The following is a 20,053-nucleotide window of genomic DNA, read 5'->3' as shown; positions in this document are numbered from 1 at the left end:
GCAATGTTTTGTGGATCCGGGACATGAGAGAAATCTCAATGTATCTTTCCTGGTAAAATATTTTATAAATAAATAAAATAAATAAATAAATAAATATATTATAAAGAGACTTAGAGATTTAGTTTGGTCCGAAATGAAATTTTGTCACAATTTTGAGTAATGCTGTGTATTTTCAAAGTACTGTCATTTATCTGAATTCCATTTCAACTGACTAGTGTGATAGCCAGGCCGATTTCGTTCATTCAAAAGTCCCAATTAGTTTTGTGGTGGCTCCTGCTAATAGCCACCGCCATTTAGCACTTTGAATTTGTTAAAGGGATATTATAGGCAACGTTCCTTCATTGTAGGGTTTCCTTGGCAATTTTCGCCTCAAACTAAAATATCTCGAACCGAATTGCAGTTTCTAAGTAAATTGAACGTTTTTCGAGTGACATTCTTCGGAACCAATAAGAAATCTGAACCGATGCAATTTGAAAGAACAAAATGTTTTGGGCAGTGCACAAGTCTATTGTCTAATACTTTCAAAGTTGTAAAGCCCAAAGTCCTTTGAAATATTGTAAAAGATATTACGCAATGTATTCCGTACTACAGCCATACTTGATGACATAATAAAAAACAATGACAGTCCAACTGCAGTCTGTAGAACATTCGGAGAGCTCAGCAGTCTAGCCTGGAGTAAGGATTATTGACCAGCACTAAAAACTCCAAAAAGCTCAAGATACTCTGGAGAGTACTATCTTAACCCTGGGACTTTTGTTCTGGATGATAGTTAGACACTACCACTAGCCACTTGCATTTTTATTTTTTTAGCTAATGCACATTTGAGAGAAAATAGTTTCACAAAACGGTGTATGTTGGCCATTTTTCTGCATGCAAAGGGTTATTATATGATTCGATATGTAGCGCTTAAAATTAATTATAAAACTAATTTGCTCATTTAGCACAACCTCTCTTTACATAATTGGAAGTAGTTATTTTTCTATTGCCCCGTTGGTGCATCACTAAAAATATATGTATAACCCAGAGTTTGCCTCACAGTATCACGCAAACAGAAATTAGCGATGTGGTGGGATTTCATTTTGACAAACATTAACGAGCTCATTAAGCTTTGTTTGTATACTCCCGATGGAGCTTGACAATTGTTGTCTTTCATAGAGTACACAGAAGAGGTAAACATTCAAATGATAGTCAAACATCATTTTATTCACAGGATGAGACATCATGCACTTTAGTATTGCCTTTATATTATATTACTATCAGACTAAACAATGAATACATTCTACCCAGTTTCAACTCCCATTAATGCATTTAGATGTTTTGTTGCCAAATCTAAGGTAGACTCACATAAACATTGTAACAATTAAGCACGCTTGCATTTAAACGTCCACTTAATACGTATGCAAAGTGCGTGTATGTACATATGTGTCAATGCATAGGTCTGCGTGGAATATGTGTGAATGCATGTGAATGCGTAATGTACAGAACTGTTTATATCATCCTTTTTGGCTTCATCACATAGCAAACAATGGCTACACATGTCTATATGAATCCAATTATTACTCACATATACATGAGTGTGTATTTACACACATGGAACTTTACTAAATGTATTTATTTGAGAAAAAGGATGAAGAGAAGTGTTTGTACAGTCAAACATGGCACTATGTATAAGTGTCATTCTGTATCGCAGTGTGTTTAACTCCGCATACATTACCCTCCTTGTCAAGTAGGCATTGCCATAATTAGATACCTAGCTTTTCTGGCAAAGCATTATGGGAGAATTAGTTTAACACCACTGGAAGAGTGCACCTTCAATAGAATAGGAAGATGGCTTGCACCCCATCTGCTGTTTTGGGCACAGACTTAAATTACCAAAGGTCAAACACTGACATATTGAAGTTTTCAATATATTGAATTTTACTCGTGTATATTGTTTATAATGAGTTCAAATTGCAGTTACTCAGCTTTCCCAATGAATTTCAAAGCACTGTTTTCCGATAAAATATGGTGGTGCAGAAGTGGTTAAAAATCCCTTCTGTCACTTACCTGAGACTAGCGCTCGGGCTCCTCCCCCACTGATGTCAGCTGGCGGGGGAGACCTAATGAATATGCATGGGAATGGCTGTGCTTGCTTTGGGACTTCCCGTATAGGAAATCATTTTACAATGCTTTACTATTGGGTTTCGGTTGATGCTGGACATCCTAACGCATAGCGTGAGGACATTTAGATTCAGGAGACCAAAGGTTGCCTAACGACCCGGAAGTCCCTCTAGTGGCTGTTTGGTAGACAGCCACTAGAGGTGGAGTTAACCCACAAAGGTAATTATTGCAGGTTATCAAAAACAGCAGAAATTATCATTGCAGCTTAAGGGACCTGGGACACTGCACCCAGACCACTTCAATGAGCTGAAGTGGTATGGGTGCCTATAGTATTCCTTTAAATGAGATGTTGTATTTTCAAAATATAAACCCCAAGTATACCTATATGACTTTAATATGACTAAAATAAGTTACACATTAGTTTTGTATTCATGACCATCACACATTCAACTAATGTAAAAACAAACAAGTCAAGTTTCCAAGAATGTCATAATTCTGCTTCACATGAACTGTGCTTCTGGGAAAATCATCTAACGATCCCAACTTGAAAATGGTAATTTAAGCCAAGGATTTAAATTCTTTATTATTGTAATAATGGCGAAATTAAAAGAGTAAACGGCGGCTTTGTAATGGTGCTAATATTTCAAATGTCTGTGGAATTAAAATATAATGAGAGAAATGTGTCATGGAGTAGACAGAAAAGGCTTTTTAATGTGACACCTAGTGGTTATGATGGAGAGTTGCGTGGTACTTTTCTAAATTTATTCCACATTTTTACAGCAGTGCATAGCTGATTATATCTTGCATCCTTTAATCTGCTCTGGATTTTAGCTGTATAATGGAATCTGAACCGAGAGACCACTGGTATCCTTAAGATCTCCTGATAGATTTAAAACCTCAAATCACAATTGATCTTAGCTGGCTTAGAAGTCTGAGACCTGGCACCGAAGGCTCTAAATCTCAAGGTTATTTTCAAACCACCCAGCTCAGGAATTTATTGTTTAATAGCACTATTTCTGTAACTCACCAAGATTCATGATATTGAGAGGTGAATGATTTGTAGGCATCATTAATACTGTTGCTAGGAGATGGCTGTGGAAAAGGCAAGGTTTTTATTATATATTTGACAGACAACATTAGATACAATTATAATCCTGCATTCTTATCATTTATATTAGAGTTTCTTGCCTTCTCTGAATTATAAGCACATTTTACTATTGTAATTTCGACAGTGTTGCATTGATTACTGCTGCCCCAGAGAATTATGGATATTTTTTAAGCTGGGACAGGAATCTGAGAGTTTTTCATTTCTGAAAGGACACATTTTTTTTTGTTCATTCTTTAATGTTATGCACTAGGTATAATAATTCCAAATACGCAGAACTCTAATGTCCAGCCTTACACATTACTGAAGTAAAATGTGTAAAAATATACAGCTGAAATTCATTGAATCAACTAATGAATAATCAAGTTAAAAAAAAGTCAAGTATGTAATGTAACAGAAAAACTATAATGAATAAATATTTAAAAATAAATAGTGATAGTTCCCTTAACACTCTAATAGCCATGAAAGAGTAAAGAATCACTTATTTTTTAACAAAGTTTTATTTGTCAATTTTCCATACAAAGTAGTACAGGGCAAGTGAGACAAAATACAAGAACACAGAAACAGGAAATGGAATGGAAGAACCTCTCACAGAAGGGCACACAACAGTATCAACATAATAGTATAATAAAAAAATAAAAATAAAAAACCATTAGGTTCCACCTCTCAATAATGAACCAGTACATGTACCCCAGGAGAGGAGGAGAGGGCAAACCCATCCCTGAGAAAAGGCCCAGAGAGAGAAGCACAAGAGACATTAGGGACATTGAAAAGGTATGCGAGTGAGAAGAAAGAGGAGGGGAGGTCAGTGGTGTATTTTGGATTTATGCTGCCCTAGGTATGAATAATTTTTTTGACTGACAGACACATGCCCTCATTGATACATGCACTGATATACACTCACTGACAGATACACAGTCATTGGCACATACATACAGTCATAAGCACACACTGTTTAACCAACACACACTTTCACTGACAGACACACACTGACACACCCACTCACTGACAGGCACACACTCTCGGATACACATAAAATGACATACACACTGACACACACTCACGGGCACATCCATTCTCACTGAAAGACACACACACACTTTCACTCACTCACAGACACACACTGACAGCTACAGTCACTCACTCACTCACAGTAAGGTGAACAGCCCCAGAACACAAGGCAAGCAAGGCATTTGACTGGGAGCTTGGGGTGGCATTCTTTTGCGCCCCCACCTGAAAGTGCCACCCTAGGCAAATGCCTTGTTTGCCTTGTGGTAAATACATCTCTGGGGGAGGTAGAAAGTAGAAAAGAGAATTAGAAAGGAGAATCAGAAATAAATAAAGGGTGTTGCTGGCAGGCGGAGAGTTATTGAGCCTATTGATGGGAAGATGAAGTCCATCAGTTAAGATGGTTGACTGGAAATGTATTGGATCCACAGAGACAAGGTAGCTACCTATTATTCTGTGGTAAAATTAAGAGAACCATGGCTTCCATGGTATTAATGTCTGGCAACCTCAGCGCCCATTAGTTAATGTTCGGAGCAAGCTTTTGAAACCAGAGGAGCGGGAACATACCCGTCACAGGCATCGATAAAGGTTTTGTAAGGACCTCTTGTATGAGCAGAAGCGAGGGCAGGGTGTTTCAATAGTACCATAAGCCTCACTGTATCACCTCATTTACAGGGAGTAATGGTTTAGGAAACCTGTTAACCACCTCTCCTTCCACACCCAATATGAGAATGCACAATAGAAAAACTCCAGCAGTAGTAGTAACAATCCTTCTATTTACAGTGCTGTGGAGGGCCCAATCTTCCTGACTGCTCAAAGATAAACTGGAGGAGGGTGAGGGTCTTTGTTCCCTCTTGGTTAATTGAAAAAAAAAAATACATATAATTGATTAGTATATTGGTGTTGAATTAAAATACATACACCTAACAATAATGAACAGATCTAATATTATAAAAAAAAATTAAAACTATATTTTGTTTATTAGAGGATTTCTTTAAATGTGTTATCTGTTCTAGATGCCTGCTTAGATTACCGAGATGGGCATATAAGGAATCATTTCATGATACTTAAATGACGGAACTGATCCATTGCTGGGTTAATATTTCCTGCGTAGAGATGCTTTTGACTGTACGCGTATAGAAAGGAAATCTTAGACGCTCCAAACTCCTGATTAGACATTCAAGATAACACAGACTGGCCTATCCAGCAAAATATGAAGAGGAGTATGAATTTTCTCTTTGATTACTTTAGGCCTTAAAAACGACTTTACAGAGCTGCTCAAATAATGAGCTGCTCCTTCTTTTGTGTTGTTTAATAATTTAAAAAAAATGGCTTGTTCTACAATTGCCTAACAGTTTTAATGCTAGTAAACCACCAAGAAAGAAATTCTAAAAATTATGCTTCACTTGCTTTATACCTAGTTCCCAACACCAGCAGGAAATATTACTACATCTCTCTAGTGAAAGTGCTGTCCCTAGTGGTCACTCAGTTGCCCACCATTCTGCATTATTTCTTGAGTCCTCTTTTTAGGAACATCATAGAACATCACAAAAAAACATGCTTTATGTGGGTTTCATCCCAGTTTCATATCTGGTCAGTACGATTTCATGAATCTCTCCATCCACCGCAAAACACAAAACATGTATTATGCATTTCAGGGTTGCTATTATAGAGGGGGTTATACACGATTTTAGAAGTTATTGGGGAGAGTTGCATTCCATTGGGTACTTAAAGAAAGTGGCTGGGGGGGCTAACAGAGGGATAGGGAAGGAAACAAAAAGTGGAGATTGGGGAGGGGGAAGAGGTGTGCAAGACCTGTGGAGACCACTAGATGGGGGCGACCGGGGAAGGATAAGAGCTGATACTAGCAATGTTATGAAGGACACTAAAAAGTTAACCTGGTGGGTGGTGGTATATTTTTTAAGAAGACAATAGCTTCTCTTAGAATCTTGACATAGAAAGTGGGCCTCATCCCTGGAGACTAATATGAAGCAGGGATTTTTCTCTGCACTTGCACAGATATCTGGATTATGGAACATCTCTATCATTGCTCTGTTCTGATGCTGGGGACATCCTGGTACCTGGCATGATCTGTGATTTGGTTGGTATTTAGCAAAACCACCACAAGAAGCCAGCCTGGTGGTCCTTCAAATAGCCATGTGAAGAGCTATAAGAAATGCTTGCAGGCAGCTTTCTTGCATGAAATATGGGTGAGTGGCCATTAGGCATTTCTGAAGGGAGAAGTAGTAAGAGGTAGCATTCCCTCCTAATATCTCTTGCATGGCTTCCTCCCTAGACACTTGAAACTATGTTTTTGTCATGGATGGCAGGGGGCACCAGTGGCTATAATCATAATGTTCTAAATGCAGAGAAGTACATGCACTCGTAGGAAGGTGCCTACAATGTCTACTGTCTATTCTGGCCCTGATGCCACGATATTCTCCTTACACAAAAATTATCCTAACGGAATGGAAATTAATATTGGCTTCCATTTGCTTGCACAAATAAAATGACTTCCAACTATCTCAAGCACATAGATCCTCATTTTGTATGATGATATACCATTAAAAGGGGTTGTAACGGAGCTCAGTACTCAGACTGAGTACCTCCGTTGTAGATTTAATTTCCAGGAAAAAAGCAGACTTTAGTGATTATAGCTCCTCACAGACACTATAACAATGCTGAGGACAAAAACTAATTTTATTGCAGCTGTGCAGAGGTATTCATACCCATAAAGAGTCATATGCATACAGTAGGGTAATTAACAGTACATACATCTCCCCATCAAGTCCTTTCCCCATAATTCCTTGTGTTTCTTGCTGAAAACAACAGTATAACCTAACTTTTTTTTTACAAGAGTTGCTTTGTTTGGTTTTAAATGCATTTTAAAGATTTAGACAAATTACATCATAATTCAGTACGGACAAGGCAAACACTGCAAATGAACAGGAGAAAAAGAAACCTTGTTTATTTTTTACTCCTCTCTGTATGCTAAACATGATATCAAAAAACACGGTAGTCAATTTAATTCTCTCCTTGTTATACAAATAAGAATAATACTAACAATGCAGAATGTCATAGTGTATAAAAATATAAAAACAATCATGCCTCCCGTTATATGATATCTCAGTTCAAACTCACTAATGATCATATAAAATCATTTTATATCAATTATTATGTTACATTTTATAAATATCTATAAATAGTTTAGTTTTCATTAGGTAATCCAAATGATGACACAAAACCAATACACTCGAAGGTTTGAGCAGTTCTGTTTCCATAGATCTGTTTTTCTCAAATCTTTATTTTTTAATACTTACTTCCGGCTGTGTTCTCGAAATGATCTTCTCAATTGACGCAGTGTGCTGTTGAGTTAGTTTATACTCAATGGCATCTGCAAGTTTTTGTAAAATCCTCTCTCTTGGGAGGTCAGCTGTTTCCTGTAAAAACACAAAATGATGCTAATATTAATGTATTATCTCAGTGCTGTTAGAGTTCATCTATAGTAACATTTCATAGGAAGCTGCTGTCTAATGGAATATGCACATGGATGTTTACACTGATCAGCTCAAAAGATTCACCAAACCGTACAGGTGAATTGAATAACATTGATTATACTGTTACAATGACACCTGTCAAGAGGTTGGATAAGTGAACTGTCAGTTGTTGATTTTTTTGTGTGTTGGAAAACTAGATAAGTGAAGAGTTCTGAGTGACTTTGCCAAGGGTCAAATAGTGGTGGCTAGATGACTGGGTCAGAGCATCTCCAAAACGTCAAGTCTTGTAGTGTGTTCCTGGTATGCAGTGGTTAGTACCTACCAAAGTTGGTGTATGGAAGTACAACCGGGAAACTGACATCAGGGTCATGGCTCATTGATAGAACATGAGGGGCAAAGGCTAGCCAATCTGGTCTGATCACAGAAGAGCTACTGTAGCTCAAATTGCTGAAAAATTTAAAGCTGACTATATTAGAAAAGTGTCAGAACACACAGAACATCACAGTTTGCTGCATATGGGACTGCGTAGTCGCAGACGGGGCCAGAGTTCCCATGATGAGTCCTTTCAACTACAGAAAGCGCCTTCAATGGGACGGGAGTATCAGAACAGGGTCCTGGAGCAAAGGAAGAAGGTTGCCTAATCAAATTTTCCTTTATTATGTGGATGTCCGGGTGCGTCGTTTCCTTGGGAAAAGATGGTAGTAGGATGCACTATGGGAAGAAGGCAGGCCAGCAGAGGCAGTGTTATGCTCTGGACAATGTTCTCCTTGGAAACTTTGGATCCCGGCATTCATGTGGATGTTACTTTGACATGTACCACCTACCTAAAGATTGTTGCAGAACACGTACACTCAGGGCCGGATTAACATAGGGGCTGATGGGCCCATTAAAAAAAAAAAAAATAAATAAATAATAATAATAAAAAAAAAAAAATATATATATATATATATATTAAACTTTTTTTTTTTTTTTTACACACTACTCTTAGGTTTGCCACATATTTTAAGGCACAGTCTGTATTTAAGGCTGCCTGGTCGTGATGGTATTGCAGTAATACCGGCAATACAAATGCAAATATTTTTCTCAGTATAAATGGAGATTACTCTGCAATACCAGCACCGGCCAGTAGTGTATGGAGAGAGGCAGGGATAGGAAGTTACAGCATATCCCTGCCTCTCTCTACTCACTGATCCACGGGGGAGCATCTACACAGCACAGAGAGTTCAGACAGCAGCTCCCAGCCTGCAGCTCCCAGCCTCCCAGCCTACAGCTCAGGGAAGTGAGGGATGAGGGGAAAGGCATCAGGGAGATATGGGGACACTGAGATGCTAGGGGACACATGGTGACACTGAGACACATGGGGACACTGAGACACATGGGGACGCTGTGAGACATAGGTAGACACATTGGGACACGGAGACACTAGGGACACAGTGCCTCCATGTCTCCCATTGTCCCCATATGTCTGTGTCCCCATGTCTCCCAGCCAGTGTCTGTGTCCCCATGTCTCCCAGTGTCCCTATGTCTCCCAGGCAGTGTCCCTAGTGTCCCCATGTCTCCCAGTGTCTGCGTCCCCATGTCTGTGTCCCTAGTGTCTGTGACCCCATTTCTCCCAGTGTCCCCAAATGTCTGTGTCCCCATGTCTCCATGTCTCTGTGTCCCCATGTCTGTATCCACAAGTGCCCTCATGTCTCCCAGTCTCCCCAAGTTTCTCAGTGTCCCCATGTCTCTGTGTCCCCTAGTATCCTAGTAACATGGGACACACAGACATGGGGACACTGGGAGAAATGGGAACACAGACACTGGGAGACTAGGGGACTGGGCGACATGGGGACACTGTGATAAATAAGGACAATAATGCCAGGCTGGCTTTCCAATTCTTTGGACAGACATAAGTGTTTTTTGGGCATGTTCGCCCCTTTTGGCAGTTCTGGTCATGTGATTCGCATCAGTGGCCTACTCTTTTATCCCACCCATTGGCTTCCTGCTTCACTGGACACTGCTGTTGGTATGTGTAATGGATCACCTGGCAACCAGACTGGGTACCTCCGTTGATGGATCTTAAAAGAGCTTAGTAGTGATTTAGCAAGGGAGTATGACAAGCATAGCAATCCCTTGTAGCAGATTCCCCCAATAAGAGACGGCACTACAAATTGAGGGTGAAGTAGAACTGAACTTTTAATCAAAAACTCTGCTTTTATGCCCATTCTACAAACATAGTACCGCCCACAGGGTTTTGCAGAACAATCAATCCATACGTACAATACCCACAGACACTCCCACACAAAATCCTCCCCTCTGCCTGTGATATAATTACTGAACACAATGGGTTAATGTAATTAGCACAGGCAGAGAAATACAGTTTTTACACATGTACTATAACTTTAAAAAGATACATTCAATCTTCATAAATTACATATTCGAACTCAGCAAACTTTAATTATAAACATAGTCAAAATTCAGCCAATTCCATCCAGGGGTTAAAAAGTTAGCTGGAAGTCCTTTTATGACCGACCGCAAGCACATTTTCATGCCCAAACCAGTTCCATAGATTTGGGCTGTGCGGTCGGTCAATTTCACACTGAAAAAATTACTAAGTCCCATTCGAATGTGCGTTCGAATCGCCGAACAGGAATTAGTCTCTGCAGCTGAAAATTCAGTGTAGGAGAAGGTAAGGGTCAGCGGTGATAGTGGAACTGTGTAGCGATTTCAGTTCCATGAATTTGGCTCCACACACCGCTGACCGCATTTGAATGAAAAAAGATAGCGCCGCCACGTGTTCGTTTGTGCGAACGGCGAACGGCGGCTCCCCAGCAGGCAGCAATTTACCTACAGCAGGCTTCCAGCCTGGGAGGTAAATTGCCTGCACACTTCTGGGTGGTCCGCCTGTGTGGTACTTGGTTCAGTAAGCACTATTTACTGAACCAAGTGGGAAAAGGGCACAAACAAAGTATATTAGGGGGACAGGGGACACAGTCTTAAAGGGGCATTGTTCCTTCCCAAAAGTCACAGTATGTCCCCAGATAGTTCTTAAAGGGCCAGCAGCATAATACAATACAATATGCCTAAATACTGTATTTAAAGGGCCAAATCTCCCAGGGGTCATAGTCAGCAGACAGGAGGCGGGCAAACAGGCTTCTCCAATGCCCAGTGATGAGGTTGGTTCCGCCACAGTATGGATTTACTTGAAAGATGAAAGCATAAATTAGATAAAGAGATTAGCATAGAGTATGTGTTTTCTTATAGCTGCATCCTTTGAGTTTCCCTCCAACACCAACTCCATCAGATACATGACGCTTGAGAGGTATGACTGTTTTAGTGTTTTTGGTCGATAAGATTCTGTAATTAGGCCCCAACATAATTGTCAGCACCAGGCCCACTGGGCTCTTAATCTGGCCCTGCGTACACTCTTTCATTGCAATGGTGTTCCCTGATGGCAGTTGCCTCCTACAGCAGGTTAATGCATTCTAAAAAAAAAATTCAGGGATGATTTGAGGAACATGACAAGGAGTTAAAGGTGTTGCCTTGGCCTCAAAATTCCCCAGTTCTCAATCTGTTCTGTGCTGGAACAACAAATCCAATCCATGGATGCCCCACCTCGCAACTTGCAGGACTTAAAAGATCTGCTACTAATGTTTTGGAGCCAGATACCATAGAACATGTTCAGAGGTCTTGCCTCGAGGCATCAAAGCTGTTTTTGCAGCACATTTCCTGCCTTGTCATATCTCAAATACAATAATGGTGATGCTTGGTGGTATATTAATCAGATATACCAACAAACACAATAGGGCATACAGTTTAAATCTTTAAACGTGAAAATAAAAAAATAACATGATATTGCTTTAAAAATAAAAATGCTCACAAGAAGGATTGCACTCACAGGAAAAATAGAGAAACATAAAGCTCTAAGGGGCCTCCCTGATACCCTGGGGACCTAGATATCATGGTTTCCACTAGACCTAGAATGTCAGCATTTTACTAGACGCAAATACATTTTTTTTGAAATGTATGAATTACTTATTTAAAATCACAATTGCCAGGTAAACTCTGTGACATAAAAAAAAAAAAAAGAACTAGTTCCTATGCATTTCGCCTTATCTAGAAGACTTTTTTTAGGGACCCTGATATGTAACCAGTAAAATACTGAAATTAAAAGCAAGAATCACGTACAATAAAGGAGGAGGGATCTCACACACTGACTGAACCACCAACGAAATCGAGAAGATGAGAACTTTGGCGGATATATTTTTATAGGTTCTTCTTTGATCCTTTTAATTGCAGTACTTTACCGTCTACACATCTACACACATTAGCCATTAGTGATGAGATACTTTAAAGAGGACATTGAGTTCTCTGTGGTAAAAAAAATAAATCTCGACTGAGTATGTAATTTTATACATAAAAAAAATAATAATGATCGCTGTTCATATTCACACAGTCCACATTGCCATCTCTGTACTTACTGCACTGTTGCTATACAGAAATGGAAAGGAGCAAAAGATTAATAGGAATTTCTATACCTGGCAGAATGTCTCTCGATGGGATGCAAGATTTTGTGAAACTTTAAAGTAAAAAAAAAAAAAAAAAAAAAGCAACCCCCTGCCCAAACTCTTTTGTTGAAGAGTCCCAGTAAATTTTCAGGTATACAATTGTCAAAGGCTTGATAATTATTTGATACAGAGCTATTCATCTCTGTATGACCAAGTAAGTGGCACACTGTGATGTATTTCTTTCATCTCTACAGAACGGCTTCATTAGGCATATCTTCTAACAGGACATCATACTCAGCAAGCATGCCGACACGTTTAATTCATAACAATCCTATTAAGTATGATTTATCTAAAATGACAATGAGAATTGTTTGCTGTAGATAATAATTCCCACCTTGGCAGCCTGTTATCATCCAGATAAGGGACTAAATATACAAATCTATTGTTACCCGTACTTCAGTATGGAGAGAAAGTAGGTTTTATATCCCTTCACATACAGCTTGAAATTGAAATTATACAAAACAAACTCCTTAAGATTATCTTTATTGTGAACATCTACCAAAAGCAAAATCTCCCATTGACATTCTTTTTTTGGATTCTCACGTAGCCAATGATGGAAAATGTAAAACTAAAGCCAATGCTAAATGATCACCACTAATAGAATCAGGTCTTTAATTTAACTTAACAAGATTTTTTAAAGAAATTGCTTCAAAGACAGGCAGCGAATTTCAGCTCTAATAAAATAGCACAGTGAAACCTCACTAACAAAGTTCTCAACTAAATTGATTTGTTTCTGTAGTTTTTGTAATGATTAGAAGTTTTCACACAGCTAAATGAATCTCTCTCTCTCTCTCTCTCTCTGACACACACACACACACACACACACACACACACTCTCTCTCTCTCTCTCTTTCTTTATATATGTACACCACAGATGTGGCCTTAACTCTAACCTCATAACCCAATACCTTCCTTACCTAATTATTTGAGGAGATACCATTGTCATTACTTTATTATGGGAGATCAGCCAATGTGATCACTGGGCCTTGCTGTTATTTTTTTTAAATAGTTCTTTATCGACAGAAAGCATACGAGTACAAGGTATACATTTTAGGACTGAAGGTTTGGCAATATGCAGTATACAGATGGTACATCCGGAATTTGCATATAGTGATTACGAATAGTCTCTCGCTGCTGGATGTAGTACCAGCCAACAATCAATGAGTGGAGCAGAGCCGAGCAGAGTGTTTATTTGTTTGCGTGTGGGAATCTGATACACATGTGAGGCAGATGTGGAGTCTAGCGAGCTGTCCAGTGATAAGCAGGAGGCCTTCTGTAAATTGTTCTAGGGTGTTTAGTATTTTACTCAGTGAGCGTCCTTGTTTTCTGTTCGGGAGGTATATATTCACAAAAGTCACTAGTGTGTTGCCAATTAGCCCCTTCACAAATAGGTACCTGCAGGGCCAGATTAACATAGGGGCTAATGGAGCTGCAGCTCCAGGCCCATGCCTATAGAATAGGTCCATTGTTTAAAAAAAAAAAAAAAAAAAAAATATTTTGCTGCTCTTCATATGCTCTTGCTTAAGTATGGCAACTCAAGAGAGATGTACGGGAACAAAACTGTTGTTGACTGGTTGACAATGAAATTAGTTAAGGTAAAGATGACTTTGCACACTAGGTAAATGCTCTTGCTGCTCTTCAGTCTAACACTGTGGCATGTTCCCTTTCTTCTACACTCACTACATACACATTTTCTGATTCCCAGACTATATAACAGGAACTTCTGCCTGTTAGTAGAGGAGTGGGCCAACGAGTGCTAGGGGACAGTCCCTGGAAAGCGTAGAGCTAGCGCATCATTGGATGCATTTTTGTCAAGCTCAGTGTGCTGTCTGCACAGAGTGCGCTTGGTTGGTCATCCTGCATGATTGGCATTCACGCCAGGCTGATCATCTAATTCTTCATGCAGACACACCCTCTTTTTGGGCATGTTTGTCCATTTAGGCGGTTCTGGTTATGTGATTCACATCTTTGGCCCACCCTTTTATCCCGCCCACCGAAATCCTGCTTCACCGGACACTGCTGTTGGGGGTATGGGTTTACTTGCAAGTTGAAGGCAAGAGATTAGCATAGGGTATGTGTTTTCTTATAGCTATATCCTGTGAGTTTCCCTCCAGCTCCACCTCTACCAGATACATGAGTCTTGGGAGGTAACTGTTTTAGTATTTTCTGTTGATAAGATTCTGTAATTACGCCCATCATAATTGTCAGCACCAGGCCCAATGGGCTCTTAATCCGGCACTGGGTACCTGCAATTGTCGTCTACTTTGTGGTCCTTGTAGGTGAATGGTACAGTGGCCCCCAGAAGGATCGCCACCCCCCTTGATTTGGATAAGGTGTAATTACTAAAGTATCCTATGGGATAACGCCTATCTCGTATGATCGGTGTAGAGTCTTTGCAAAAATGGGAGAAAGACCACCTCTGCATTAAGGCAATTTGACTTTTTTCAGGAGTGTTTAGGCCCATGGTATTTAGCGAGACTACCTTTATGGTTGCCATGTGCGTGGTTAAACTGAGATTTTGGGTGTGTTCTGGGAGTTTCACTCCGGACCTCAAGACCATGAATCCCTTGGGTTTGTGGCTTGCGGAGAAAGAAATGCAAAAACAATATGGTTAAGATAACAGTAAACAAACAATAATAATAACTATATACAGTACAATAATATTGACGTTAATTTTTTCAGCGATATCGTGTAGTTATCACGACTAAGGGTACTAGCACTGATGTTGATCCCTGAGATTAACCTGAGTCTGCAGGGAACACTCTATACCGACACCGCTGTGAAAGTTAGAGGGTTCAGTGTGGCTTAGTTATATAAGCTTTGTCGAATAACAATTGATTCTTGAGGTTAGTGCGTATTCGTTCATGAAGGATGGTTATAGAGGTGGAGAATTAATCCACTTTACCTATGAAGCTGGTGGGTGTGTTAAGTTGAATCAATAGTGCATGCGGGTGGGCCACCAGGAGTAAATCTGTATGAGTTGCATAAAGATTTTAAGAGGTAACATAATTGAAGTCTGTATGCTCCCCGCCTGGGTTTGGGTGTTCTGAAATGCGATTTGTATGAAGGAAGGGTGGTCTGCTGGCCACGGTACAGGGGTCCCCCCAAATGGGGGGTTGGTGGGAAGATACAAGGTGTGAAGATGAGAATCCTGGGGTTGGCCAGGTGACCCATACGCGACACCTAGGGGCAGGGATCGGTTACTCTCAGATCTGCTGTATCTGAGGGTGCCTATCAGGGATAGTGGTGAGACCTATTGAGTGGTGAACAAGAGACAGAACCATACAATGGCATAAACATAACTTACAACCTGAATTTGGGGGTACACAACTCAGTCTCTATCCCCACATTTCTGAGCGTCGTTTTTAGTGTAACTCCAGAAGACCATGTGGGAAGTCCACTTTAGCCATTTGACCAGGCTGACCCAGGGTCCTGGGGTCCATCTCGCCTGGCTGGGTGTTGTGTGTTTTCTGCCATATCCATCCGTCTCTTGAAAGGTGTCCTCACCTTTTGGCGTTGTGGCAGTGGGAGAATGTTCGGTGCCAGGTCGGAGGAGTACCAATCCATGACTTGTACTGGATTCAACCCCAATGCTCTAATTAATGGGTGCACATCCTGATACACTGCAATAATGTGAGTTGCTCCCTTATATGCCACAATGAGGGCAAATGGGAAGCCCCAGCGGTATTTGACGTTTCAGGTTCGCATTTGACCCGTGAAGGGTTTTAGGGATCTCCTGTCGTGGAGGGTGAGCCATGATAAGTCATGAAAAATCTGTATCTCGTGCCCATGGTAAAGTAGTGGTGGTGTTGTGGATCTCAGTGCTTACAGGATCTCGTATTTTTCATGAATATAGTGTAACTACATATAATATCTCTGTGGGAGTCCGCTGCATTTTTAGGCTGGAGTGAGCGATGTGCTCTGTCAAATAATATCAGTGTGTCAGTGGCCTTACCTAATATAAGGTTGAATAGCTCCATTAGGATACTGTGCAGGTCTTCCCCCCCCTGGCCTGAGTCAGGCCTCGGATCTGGATATTATTTCTCCGTCCCTGATTATCCACATCGTCCAATGATCTCTATAAGTGTGCCAGGTGAGTTGCTCGTGATTCTACCTTGAAAGTCAGCATTTGTATTTGTGTGTCGGTCAGGTCTCTATCTTCTTCCAAGTCTTGTACTCAAGTGGCTGCATTCCTTTTCTAGGCCTTCTTGCCTGGTCTGGAAGATGGTCTCCGAGCATTGCCACCAAATCTGAACGGGAAGGGAGATTTTTCAGAATCTCTCTAATGTCTGGGTCTGCATAGCTGGAGGAACTTTCAGAGGGTGCGGGGCTCGGAGGTGCGGACTCGGGAAGGAGGGCCGCCGGCACCATATTGGAATCTGTGTTCTCCGGTATGCGTTCAGCATATTCTTTGAACAATTTTGTTAGGCGGACAGATTTCCCTGAGGGAGCCTTCCCCGGTGTGTGGTGGCCACTCTGGGATCTTTGGGGTTGCCTATTTCTGTTTGTTACCTCTTTTTAAACAGATGTAAAGCCTGGGATGCCCGGAGCTAATTCAGTGTGCTTCCATCCAGGTCGGCAGTGGGCCACGCCCCCCTCTTGCTGCTATTTTTTTGTTTGTTTGTTTTTGTTATCACCCCTGTTTTTAAGAAATGTATGGTGTGTCTTTATAAAATTGTTTTATAATACCCAGTGTATTTTTTGTTGGGGAAAAAACTGTCAATGGTGGAGCCCATGAGAATATTAAGGACAGGCTGAAGGAGTGTTCTTTACATTGTTTGTATTAGGGCCTAGATGGAACCAATGAAAAAATCTCAAGAGCAGTTAAGACAGTTGTCATGTATGTGGTGTTATGATTTATAAGATACTAATTTAAAATGCAGATGAAACATTTGAAGTGGAGGATGCAGTGGCGTACGTACCGCGGTCGCAGGGGTCGCAGCTGTGACCGGGCCCAGCACTCCAGGGGGCCCAGCCGCCCTGCGGCCCCCCGCGACCGGGTAGCAGCTGCCACGCTTTGCGGCCCCGGCCCGTGCGGCAAACCGCCGGGGCCGCATGTTACGGGGTCCATTGGGTGGCCCATGCTGTCAGGGCCACCCGATGGACATGGATTATAAGGGTCTGAGCTGGGCGCTTTAAGAGCGCGACCGGGCCCCCTGTGATTACATCATCACTGCTGGGAGGAAGTGACCGCACGTCACTCCTCCCAGCATACTGAGAGCCCGCGCGGGAGGAAACAGAAAGGAGGAGGGAGTCAGAGTGGGAACTCTGACTCCCATCAGGCTGAGCCACCACTGGACCCCAGGGAAAGTGACACATGGTAGGAGACATTTTGTGTATTTGTGTCTATGTATGTCTTTGTGTCTGTGTGTATGTATGTCTGTGTCTCTGTATGTGTGTATGTATGTGTGTGTCTGTGTCTCTGTATGCATATCAGTATGTATGTTTGTGTCTCTGTTTGTGTGTGTGTCTGTGTCTCTGTATGTGTGTATGTATGTGTGTGTCTATGTCTCTGTGTGTGTATCTGTATGTATGTCTGTGTATGTATGTCTGTGTCTCTGTATGTGTGTGTGTCTGTGTCTCTGTATGTGTGTGTCTGTATGTGTGTATGTATGTGTGTCTGTGTCTCTGTGTGTGTGTATCCGTATGTATGTCTGTGTCTCTGTGTGTGCCTGTGTCTCTGTGTGTATGTATGTCTGTGTCTTTGTCTCTGTATGTGTGTGTATCTGTATGTGTGTCTGTGTCTCTGTATGTGTGTATGTATGTGTGTGTCTGTGTCTCTGTGTGTGTATCTGTATGCATGTCTGTGTATGTATGTTTGTGTCTGTGTCTCTGTATGTGTGTGTCTGTCTCTGTATTTGTGTATGTATGTGTGTCTGTCTGTGTGTGTGTGTGTGTGTGTATCCGTATGTATGTCTGTGTTTCTGTATGTGTGTGTCTGTGTGTATGTATGTCTGTGTCTTTGTCTCTGTATGTGTGTGTGTGGATCTGTATGTATGTCTGTGTATGTATGTTTGTGTATGTGTCTCTGTGTGTGTGTATGTATGTGTGTCTGTCTCTGTGTGTGTGTGTGTATCCGTATGTATGTCTGTGTCTCTGTATGTGTGTGTGTTTATCTGTATGTATGTCTGTGTATGTATGTTTGTGTCTGTGTCTCTGTATGTGTGTATGATTGTGTGTCTGTGTCTCTGTATGTGTGTATGTGTGTGTCTGTCTCTGTATGTGTGTATCTGTATGTATGTCTGTGTATGTATGTGTGTGTCTGTGTCTCTGTATGTATGTGTCTGCGTGTGTGTCTCTGTATGTATGTGTCTGCATGTGTGTATGTATGTATGTGTCTGTCGGGGGTTTATGTATGTGTTTGTGTCTGCATGTATGTGTCAGGGGGGGCCCACAGTCAGGGGGGTGGGTCAGGGTAGGGGGGGGGCTACGGATCAGTTTCGCACCAGGGCCCCATGGAGTGTGTGTACTCCACTGGGAGGATGCTTACATAACCTTATCCATCCTCCTATATTGTTTCTAAATGTTAATGTTTTTAGTTGTTATGGTTGCTCAGAGTCTGTTTTATCCACACAATAGAAGAAAGAAGCTTGAATGGAATGTAAATATGCACACTCTAGAAGATATTGACAATATTATATGTTTGGTTTCTTCTTCTTTTTTTTTTTTTACATGTTTTGGAATGGTTGTATTGTACCCACTGTTGCCAGAGCAATCCTGGCACCATAACCACTACATCATGCTGTAGTGATTATGTGCTTGGAGTGTTCTTTGGAATGCCCTGACATTCATTTAGCAGTAATAGAACACTCTCCAGAGGATGGAGTATCTGTCTGTCATGGATGTTAAATACCTGATATTTGATTTGATACCTGGAGCTCCTCTTGGTCAGCCGGAGCCCAAAGCTGAAATATTGGACAAAAATGTGATGACGCATATTGGTGATGATGCATACTGCTGTCCTACAATTGCATCGTCACCTGTTTATGCCTGTGTGCCAATTAACTCCCCTTTTGCCCCTCTTGTGTATCTGAATAGTGATGTCCCGAACGGTTCGCTGGCGAATAGTTCCTGGCGAACATAGCTTGTTCGCGCTCGCCTCGGATGTTCGGTCCGCCCCCTATTCGTCATCATTGAGTAAACTTTGACCCTGTACCTCACAGTCAGCAGACACATTCCAGCCAATCAGCAGCAGACCCTCCCTCCCAGACCCTCCCACCTCCTGGACAGCATCCATTTTAGATTCATTCTGAAGCTGCATTCTTAGTGAGAGGAGGGACAGTGTGCTGCTGCTGATTTAATAGGGAAATTGATAGCTAGGCTAGTGTATTCAGTGTCCACTACAGTCCTGAAGTCCTGTAAGGACAGCACCCGAAAAAGCCCTTTTTAGGGCTAGAACATCAGTCTGCTTTTTTTTTCTTTCTGTGTAATCTAATTGCAGTTGCCTGCCTGCCAGCATGTGTGTCAGGCTCACAGCGTATACTGTGCCCACTTGCCCAGTGCCACCACTCATATCTGGTGTCACAATAGCTTGCATTTAAAAAAAACAAAACTTTTTGACTGTAATATAATAGCAGTCAGTTTCCTTCACACGTGTGCGTTTCAGGGCCTTCCAGGGCACAGTGTCACACCAGTGCAACTCATATCTGGTGTAACAGTAGTGTACATTTTAAAAAAAAATACAGGGGGCTTGTTGTCACCTTTCGGGGACCCTTGGTGTTGTAAGTGGCTGGGTGGAGGAAGAGACCTTCAATGACATCAGTGAGGACAAGGAAGTTTGCGGTTGTGCAAAT

The 20,053-nt window shown here is 41.3% G+C and overlaps 1 protein-coding gene across 1 annotated transcript in view; it reads right to left on the bottom strand.

Annotated features, from left to right (window-relative positions):
- Nucleotides 1-20,053, bottom strand: part of LOC134601238 (tetratricopeptide repeat protein 24-like) — a 110,242-nt gene that overhangs the window by 47,274 nt on the left and 42,915 nt on the right. Inside the window, exons 6-7 of the mRNA XM_063445705.1 lie at nt 7,534-7,653; nt 3,128-3,192 (exon numbers count right to left, since the gene is read on the bottom strand). Coding sequence (XP_063301775.1) covers nt 3,128-3,192; nt 7,534-7,653 — 185 coding nt within the window. The remainder of the gene's footprint in view (nt 1-3,127; nt 3,193-7,533; nt 7,654-20,053) is intronic.

The sequence above is a fragment of the Pelobates fuscus genome, chromosome 3 (assembly GCF_036172605.1).
Source record: "Pelobates fuscus isolate aPelFus1 chromosome 3, aPelFus1.pri, whole genome shotgun sequence".
In the NCBI taxonomy this organism is placed as follows: Eukaryota; Metazoa; Chordata; class Amphibia; order Anura; family Pelobatidae; genus Pelobates; species Pelobates fuscus.
This window is presented reverse-complemented; position numbering and strand designations above follow the sequence as displayed.